Source organism: Babylonia areolata, chromosome 27, assembly GCF_041734735.1.
Source record: "Babylonia areolata isolate BAREFJ2019XMU chromosome 27, ASM4173473v1, whole genome shotgun sequence".
Lineage (NCBI taxonomy): Eukaryota > Metazoa > Mollusca > Gastropoda > Neogastropoda > Buccinidae > Babylonia > Babylonia areolata.
In genome coordinates, this window is record NC_134902.1 from 27,197,225 (window position 1) to 27,207,224 (window position 10,000).

A 10,000-nucleotide genomic window follows, 5' to 3' on the forward strand; every position below is an offset into this window, starting at 1 on the left:
ATAGCGATACATAGAAGTGCTGGTTACAAAGGGGAAAAACTGTGCCAGCAGCAGTTAGAAAAACTAGTATGACAAATCAAAATGATGTTGTTCATAGTCATGCTGATCCTTCGACACTAATGTCTCATTCTAGTGTCTATGGCTGACCGTAAAGAGACCATGTCAAGGCTGAAGTATGTCAGATCTTGGTGTCAAGGTACTTTCGGAAGTTATGGTGCCGACAAGAGAGAGAGAGAGAGAGAGAGAGAGAGAGAGAGAGAGAGAGAGAGAGAGAGAGAATGAATGAATGAATGGTTTATTCATAATATAGGCATTGCCCCTCATGAATGGGTGTCAGAAAAAAAACATATTTGAGAAGAAAAAATAGTATAAAATAAGCAAGACAAATATCATACTTTGTCATGCAGTATACACTTAGCTAAGTAGTACACAGCAGATAAATAACACACGCCTATTTAACTAAACTCAATAAAGTAATTGTGTCATCAGAAGTGGCACAAGCTTAATAAATTAATTTTACGACGTAAGAGTGGATCGAGGCTTAAACGCTTTGTCCAGATAAATTGAGAAATTTTTGATTGTTCGTGTGTATATGCCATAAGTAGCGATAATCTAAACTGACTAGGGAACTTAAAAAATTTCAATGGTATGTATTGTATCCTTAAGTCATACGTAACAGGACAGGATAGAACAAAGTGCACTTCATTTTCTTTCCCTTTCTTACAAAGTGGACATAATAAATCAGACTCATCATGTACTTTGTAAGGGTGACTATGTTCTGCAATTTCCGAAATACCAAGTCTAAATCTAGTCATTGTATACTTTAAATGTTTATCTATATTCATCAATAAATAGGTTTTGACATCGGGTATAGTACAAAAGGTTTTATAGACATTAAATCTTTCACTGTTGTTAACATGGAAATCCCATTCTTGCTATCTACAAACAAGAAGTCTTTCTTTAAAAGTCCGAAGAAACTCATCAATCCCCTCTACACCTTGATTAAGCCATACATACCCAAATCCAAACATAAACAGTTTACAGCGTATACTTGTCGCCCAATTTCTTTTGCCACGCGCATCAATATCAAATAACATTTTATAGGCTTTGTGAGGCAGTCTAGACTCATGCATTCTCAGTAACTTTAACCAGTACTTAATGCATTTTATAACTGAATTTATATAGATAGGATATCTGTTTGTTTCCCCGTATATCAAATCATTGGGAGTTCGCTCTCCTACGCCTAAGAATTTCTTAAGTGTAAATAAATGTATCTTTTCACACTGAAATGCAGCTTTATCGAGTCCCCATAATTCGGCACCATACTGGACTACTGGCTGAATCTGTGAGTCAAACAGCATTAAATATGTATTTAAACAATTACATTTCAGTTTCGATAATTTTTTGTAAAATATACAATAAAGCGTTTTTTCCCTTACTGTTAAGATCGCTACAGGCTGCCCCAAAACTTAACCTTGTGGAAAAGTAAATTCCTAAGTATTTATATGCATTAATAACTGGCATTACAACGCCATTATAAAGCCATCCTTCCCTGGCAGCTAAATACCTCCTTTCCTGAATATAACGAGATATATATATATATATATATATAGAGAGAGAGAGAGAGAGAGAGAGAGAGAGAGAGAGAGAGAGAGAGAGAGAGAGAGAGATTCAAGTTTCAGTTTAAGTTTTTCAAGGAGGCGTCCTTGCGTTCAGACAAATCTATATACCCTACACCACATCTGCTAGGCAGATGCCTAACGGGCTTAGTCAGGCCTTGACTGCAAGCATAATATGTGTGTACTTATCTGAGTGGATTTCTTCTTTTGAATTTGGCAGGGGACAACACTCTCGTTACCAGGGGACAACACTCTCGTTACCGTAGGTTCTTTTTCAGTACGCGGAGTGCGTGCTGCACACGGAACCTCAGTTTGTCACCTCATCCGAATGACTAGACGGTCAGTGTGATTTTCCAGTCAAACCTAAGAGAAAGGGCGAGAGCAGGATTCGAACGCACACCCTTTCGGACTACCTATGTCGGCAGGTAGGCGTCTTGACCAGTCTGCCACCTTCCTCACACAATAACTATAATAATTATCAATTATAAACACGAAGAAGAAGAAGAAGACAGACAGACAGACAGACAGACAGACAGACAGAGAGAGAAGACACAGACACACACAGAAACAGATACACAGACACAGACACACAGAACTGGTAAGAAAAACAACAACAACAACAACCGATGTTGTCTAAAAAGTTCGGTCAGTTCATCTGATTACGTCTTGGTGAAGTCGCTCAAAATCTTGTTGTTCCTTACTTTTACTTCTCATTTTTTTTTATCATTTCTTTTGTGTCTTTCTTTCTTTTTCACCCTTTTAAGGTGTTTCTTTTTTTTTTTTGTCTTTTTTTCCCCTTTTTTTTCGTTTCTTTTTTTCCGATCTCTATCCCTTGCACTTTTTAAGATAATGACAACGATGCCAGATACAGCAGAAAACAGTTCCTTACCCTCGTCAATTCTCGTTCATTCTTTCTGTTTCTTCTCATCATCTCTGATACCCTTTTATTTTGATTTATCGTTCTTATTTTCGTCTTAAGTTTCTGTCTTTTTTCCCCAAACTCTCAGGAACTACTTCTCTTCTTTTTTTTCCAGTTTACAACAAAATAAATAAATAAATAAATAAAATAAAATAAACCCAAAAAAACAAACAACAAACAAACCAATAACAACAACAACAAAAACCCCACCTCAGATTAACTCCCCTATTACACAGCCAAAAAGTGCAATGACAAACGACAGTAAACCACACAAGAAGCAACGTTTCCCTCACAATCCTCTCTGACACAAGTCATACAGATCACATCAAACGTGATTAAAAAGAAAATGTCAACACATGAATAAATAAATAAACGATGTGTCAGCTTCTCCGTTCTTTTTTTTTTATACAAGGTTTAACGTATACAGCCTGTAATAAAGAAAAACTGTATGGTAAGAACTTATACTCTGTTCATACTATACCAATATCACACAATGACACATCGGGAATAGGCTACATTATGTACAGCTGGATTTTCAGGATCATCAACAAATGTACAACATAATTATATTACATAAAATGTCTATGGGAAAGGGGGAAACAAAAAAAAATGAAACAACGGAGGCTAATTTTTCTCAGACATAAAAAAAAACAGACTGATAAGACTTTCCTGCCTTTCACACAACAGGGTAGCATCATTATTAATCAGCAATTCATGAACATCGAAAAAAATTAATATTCAACAGGTCCACAAGCAATATCGTCATCTAACGTCTTAGTATTGGTCGTCAAATCATCGTCAGTGTCATTGTCGATGTCTTCGTTATCCACGAAAACAAGAAGGAAGAAGAAGAACAACAATGTGAATCGATCGTCAAGCCCAGTTCAGTTTCCAAACAGAACAGCAGACACTGTGGGGATGTACACTGTAGAGATGAGTTAACAAAATGTACAGATATGTGGGGCGTCAGACAGGCAGGGGACACAACCACACGGCCTTACCTACCACTCCCGGGAAATGACAAAGATAATTCTCAACGGCTTCAAATCGTAGCAGCATGTCTAAAACAACGGCTTTGTCTCAGCGGATTGTTTCACTGATCATTGCACACACCACATGCATCATTGAAAACCTCGACACAAGTGTAGACAGGAGGAGAGGATGATAAAACGAGTGTGGAGGGGGGGGGGGAGCTGATGTTTTTCCTAACTCATGTAGACAGGAGGAGAGGATGATGAAACGAGTGTGGAGGGGGGGGGGGGGGGAGCTGATGTTTTTCCTAACTCATGTAGACAGGAGGAGATGATGATAAAATGAGTGTGGAGGGGGGGGGGAGCTGATGTTTTTCCTAACTCATGTAGACAGGAGGAGAGGATGATGAAACGAGTGTGGAGGGGGGAGAGCTGATGTTTTTTCCTAACTCATGTAGACAGGAGGAGAGGATGATAAAACGAGTGTGGAGGGGGGAGAGCTGATGTTTTTTCCTAACTCATGTAGACAGGAGGAGAGGATGATAAAACGAGTGTGGAGGGGGGAGAGCTGATGTTTTTTCCTAACTCAGCCTGATTCACATCATCAGAAATACCCCCAAACTTTTAAAGCAAGGCCATGTTAGAGATCAAAATGTTAGGAATCAAATAGGTAAATAAAAGACCCTCTATCAAAATCCACGGACATGACGTGCAAATCTGTCCCGGTCAGGCTATCATTGCAAACCCCAGAACAAACTCCAAGCTGACCTTGATAGCGTACATCGCGGCCTCCACACATTATCACGCCAGCATAATAATAATAATAATAATAAAAACAAAACCAACAACAACAAAAAAACAATCTGTAAAATTCCAATAATCATGTTAAGTCCATGTCGTGTTCACACACTTTTATCAAGTCAGGTCACCCCATCATTTTAATTAAGTCAACTCTTTTAAGTCCAGATGATGTGACCACAATGTGTAAGATCACCAACACCACTCCGAGTCCATTCTGTTAATCCAGACCGTGTCGACATGTCCAGGGCTCTGTTGACTCAGCGATCTCAGCGGCGCAAAGTGTCCATAGCGTTAAGAACGTTCTTAACTCCACGCTAATTCCATAGACTTAGGAAGATTCCCAAAGCTAGGCAAAGCGCTAACAGACTTAGGAAGAGTATAAAAGTTAAGTAAACGTAGCGCTAACAGACATAGGAAGATTCTCAAAGCTAGGCAAATCTAGCACTAACAGATTTGATCAGATTCTCAACGCTAAACAAACGGCGCTGATAGATTTACGATGATTCTCAGCGCTCAGCAAACTTAGCGGTGACAGACTTAGGAAGGTTACCAACGCCAAACAAAATTAACGCTCTCGTAATGATCGCTCATGCAAACCAATGCTTATCTCCAAAAAAAAAAAAAAAAAAAAAAAAAATCAGACTGTAACCCAAACAGAAAGTCCGCACCGTACGTCCTAAATGTGTCTGCACAATATGTTCGATGATTCCTAACACTCCATCCATGCTATCACTCCGTGCACTGTGTCCACACTAACTGCAGTCATGCCCAGTACCACCCCAAGCTGATACTCATCACGACCATACTGTTAGTTCCTGTGTGTCAACACTATAATCACGTCTTCTTCATCTTCTTGGCGCTGTAGCCATATGTGAGAAATGCATGGTACACTGGTTTGTTAGAGGGCACACACTGGCCAGTGACCCCTGCCCTCAACCCATTAATCATGTCCAGAACTACCGCCAAAGCTAATCCTCAGTTCCTTCATACTGTCAGTCCGTGTACAATGTCCACACTGTAATCATGTCCAATCAGCCCAACAGCTCTTGTGTCCACACTGTCACCCTGTACTGGGCATTACACAGCAAATCCAGCGAGATCGTAGCCACGCAGTCAGTCAAGATAGAAACCTGAGGGTATACCTCTTCCCTCTCGCCTACCACTTATATAAGTCCGTGATCTTTGTAGAGCTCGTGGTGTTAGCTGACACTGTCCTCAGACCGTCAGGAAAAAAGGTTAACTCTTTGTCTGTTGTTGACGTGTGTGTGTGTGTGTGTGTGTGTGTGTGTGTGTGTGTGTGTGTGTGTTCGTCAGTGAAGGTTACAGATCAGGAGGATATGTTTTCTTTCTTTGGACTTATCCCTCTTCTTTAGATTGCCTTACTTTTTGCTGTGTGTGTGTGTGTGTGTGTGTGTGTGTGTGTGTGTGTGTGTGTGTGTGTGTGTGTGTGTGTGTGTGTGTGTGTGTGCGTGTACAAAAGGACTCAACACGCGGAAATCTGAAGGACGAGTGTCATAAAAAAAATTCCTCTTCTAACATGCACCTATTTTTATTTTATTGTATCTTGTTGTTGTTTTTCTGAATTTCCTAGTTCACCGTATCTTTGCTGATTTTTAGTCCCTTTTATGCTGGAGTTAATAATCTACTTTCTTTTAAATCCCATCTGGTGCACCTTAAGTCCCAGTCAACCCACACCCCCCATCCCCACCCCACACATTCCTCCCACTACCCCCACCTTCCCTTCGACCACCTTCCTCCCTCCATCTGCACCACCTCCGTCACTGTCGTTCCATGCACAATGAATAGAATGGCGAGAGGATGATGGAAGAAAATAAAAAGTGGTGGTTCGTTCTGTGAAGAAAGAAAAGGAAGGTTTGTGATGGGGGGGGGGGGTGCCGGTGGGTGGTGGGGGGGGGGGGCGGGGGCAGGTTGGGTAGAGGGGGGGGGAAGGGTGGACACGAACAGCAAAAAATGATGATCTTCATGATGGTTGATGTTGATACTGATGATGATGATGAGGTGGAGGTGGAGGATGACAATGCTGACATGGAGAGAGAGAGAGAGAGAGAGAGAGAGAGAGAGAAACAGAGAGAGAGAGAGAGAAAGACAGAAGGAACGTTGACGCATTCATGTATAAAATTTAATGTTAAATAAATTAGGCTGGGCATTAGTGACAGACAGACAAACAAATACACAGGCTGACAGATAAACAGACAGAAACAGAAACAGAGGCATAGACATAGATACGGACATAGTCACAGATAAAAAGAAAGAGACAGTGACAGAGACAGAGACAGAACGACAGACTCACACAGGCAGACACACAGTGACATACACACGGTAAACAAACACACAGAGACAGACACACAGAGAACAGACACATACAAACAGAGAGAGAGAGGGGGGGGGGGAGAGAGAGACATACAGAGACACACATAGACAGACACACAGAACAGACACACACAGACAGACACCCACAGAGACACACAAAGAGTGGAGACTCAGAGCTGCAGGTACGAGGACAAATCACTGGCAGGGTGACTGCACGCTCCCTCAGACCCTGGGAACAGATGCACCTCCTCTTCAGCATCATCATCATCACCCCGCGACGACCTCATCCTCAGGTCCTCCAGCAGCTGCTGCAACTCCGCCACGGGCGCCACCACCACATGACTCTGACCTTGACCTCCGGGCCCTGACCTTGGCCCAACGTTGCTGGCGTAGATGGAGAAGGAGACGTGGTTGTCGTTGTTGTTTGGGAAGGACGACTGCTCCTGCTCAGCATTGTTCTTGTGGTGGTGGTGGTGGTGATGATGGTGATGGTGGTGCTGGTGGTGGTTGTTGGAGGTGGAGGTGGTGGTGTCGTTGTTCTGGGACGAGGAGGACGTGACGCAGCAGACGGCCATCCAGAACATGGAGGGCACGTTGATGTCGTTGCCGATGCTCTCGATAGGGTCGCGCGAGGGCACGACTCCTGACATCACGTACACCGCAGGGGTCTCCTCTTCACGACCCTCAGTGCTTCCCTCTCCACTCCCCCGTCCTGCTCTTCCCGGCGAAGCCTGCGTACCCTCTCTGGAAGTGCTCGGAGGGCAGGTAGGGCACTCCGCACTGCTGGACGGCGAACTGACGGAGCCGCAGGACGGCGCGGTGCCACAGCGGGTACAGCCCCGCGTGCATGGGGGCGCTGTTGGTCAGGGTCAAGGTCGCGGTCATGGACCAGGGGTCAGGGCCGGCCAGTTCGGGCCACAGTAAGGGAGCCACGCGATAGGTGGTGGCGGAGTAGTCTGATGGCAGGGCCTGTGTTGCGTGCAGAGAGATAGTTGAATCAGTCATGTTCATTGATATTGACTTAACTTGTCGATTGATTGATTGGTTGGTTGGTTGGTTGGTTGGTTGGCTGGTTGATTGATTGAATGAATCCTGTAATTGGTATTGATTGATCGGTTGGTAGATTGATTGGTTGGCTGGTTGATTGATAGAATGATTGATTGGTTGATTGGTTGGTTAGTTGGTTGATGCTAGTGAAAAGAAGAACATCAGCATCAATAATAGAAATAATAATAATGATAATAAAATACTACTACCACCACCACCACCACCACCACCACTACTACTACTACTACTACTACTACTACTACTACTACTACTACTACTACTAATAACGGGCCCAACACTCAGCTTGTATCACAAATCGACATAACCTTACAGTTGGGCCAAGAGCAACGTGGAGCCGTATGGTCAATATTTTCTCCTTTGCAAATGGAAGTCATTTATAGCTAGCTTAGTCTTTTGTGAAGGACTAAAACTAGGAGGCAAGATGGCAATGGCTCTTGGTTCTACAGCCTTGGGGGGGCTAGTTGGCCTTTGGGAACCATCCCAACACCGAATGTCCTAAAACCCTCTTGGCCGAGAGAGTGGGGGATGTAACTTGGGCAAGACACTCTCCGCTTTAACCAAATTCTAGCCCAGATAGTCAGGACAGCAGTTGCCTCCTCTGCTGTTCTGATGGTCACATATACAATAAATAAACAAATGCATAAATAAATGAATGAATAAATAAATAATAAATAAATAGATAAACAAATAAATTATCAAATAAATAAATAAATAAATAAACAAATAATAGACCAAAAAAAAATGAAGAAGAAGAACAACAACAACAACAAAAAAGTAGTCACAACAACAGTAATGATAATGATAATGATAATGATAATGATACTACTACTACTACAACAACAACAACAACAACAACAATAATAATAATAATAATAATAATAATAATAATAATAATAATAACAGTCATCATCATCATCATCATCATCATACTCATAATAGTCATACCGGTAACTACTACTACTATTACTACTACTACCACTACTACTACTACTACTACTACTAATAATAATAATAATAACAGTCATCATCATCATCATCATAATCATACCGGTAACAACAACAACAACAACAACTACTACTACTACTACTACTACTACTACTACTACTACTACTACTACTACTACTACTACTACTACTACTATGAAGAAGAAGAAGAAGAAAAAGAAGAAGTACCAACATACACACACATACATCAAAATACAACAGCACACACTACCACAGTACCTGGTGTGCCCCCAGCTGACAGCTGTAGTCGTGGCTACACACCCCCAACTCACTGAGCTGCACCATGCCCGCCTTGGGTTTCTGCAGCAGCCACTCGCTGGTCTGGGTATCCTCCACCAGACCTGCATGGTGCCAGAGAGACACACAGAGAGAGGGAGAGGGGGAGAGACAGAGAGGGGGGAGGCGAGAGACAGAGAGAGAGAGTGACAGATAGACAGAGAGAGAGGGAGAGGGGGAAGAGAGACAGAGAGAGATAGTGACAGACAGACAGAGAGAGAAAAATTACTTCATGACTTCCTGTAAATGAATTTGTATAGTGTAATACATCGATTGCTTTCCATGTGTGTGTGTGTGTGTGTGTGTGTGTGTGTGTGTGTGTGTGTTTCTTTCTCTCTTTTTTTTCTTTCGATGTATTTTTTCTTTCCTTTTTTTTTTTCAAATATCCCCTAGGGCTGGGTGAAAATAAATCGAGTATTTTGCTTATCTCACTACCCTAGAAAATAAATCTCGTTTCGTTTCTTTTCGTTTCTATCTCTCTTCTTCCATCTCTCTCTCTCTCTCTCTCTCTCTCTCTCTCTCTCTCTCTCTCTCTCTCTTACACTCCCTCTCCCCAACCTCCAACCCCTACCCTCCCTTTCACCTGAACTTCACTCCACTATCACACCACCACATCACACATCACACCCACAACCCCTTCCCCCCCTCTCTCTCACCATGCTCGATGAAGTAAGAAGCGCGGGGCCAGGCCAAGTCCCCTAACTGCGTCAGGCGGGCCATGGAGGCCACTGGTGCCCTCCCTTTGGTGTCGAAGAGCGTGGCGAAATGGCTGACTGCCGGATCGATCCTCTGACCCAGGGAGGACATGGCCGCGAAGCGCTGGCAGAGGAGGTACACGTTGGCCCAGCGGTCAGTCAGCCCCCTGGGCAGCCGGCCCCCGTACACGAACCGTCGCCAGCACCCGTCCGTCAGGTCGCCGTGGGTCCGAGGGGGTGTGCGTCGGCCTTTGCATCGGATGGAGACCTGTGTGGTGTTGTATTGTATTGTATTGTATTGTGTTGTATTGTGTT

General features: G+C 43.0%; 1 protein-coding gene across 2 annotated transcripts in view; it reads right to left on the reverse strand.

Moving 5' to 3' along the window:
- Positions 1 to 6,272: 6,272 nt before the first annotated feature.
- LOC143301370 (uncharacterized) overlaps positions 6,273 to 10,000 on the reverse strand; it is a 69,370-nt gene continuing 65,642 nt past the window's right edge. The window contains exons 7-10 of one of the 2 annotated variants that reach the window (XM_076615612.1): positions 9,647 to 9,953; positions 8,934 to 9,055; positions 7,396 to 7,610; positions 6,273 to 7,331 (exon numbers count right to left, since the gene is read on the reverse strand). In XM_076615612.1, coding sequence (XP_076471727.1) covers positions 6,812 to 7,331; positions 7,396 to 7,610; positions 8,934 to 9,055; positions 9,647 to 9,953 — 1,164 coding nt within the window. In that variant the 3' untranslated portion in view covers positions 6,273 to 6,811. Of the gene's footprint in view, positions 7,611 to 8,933; positions 9,056 to 9,646; positions 9,954 to 10,000 lie in introns of both variants that reach the window. The other variant, XM_076615611.1, reaches the window with a different exon arrangement.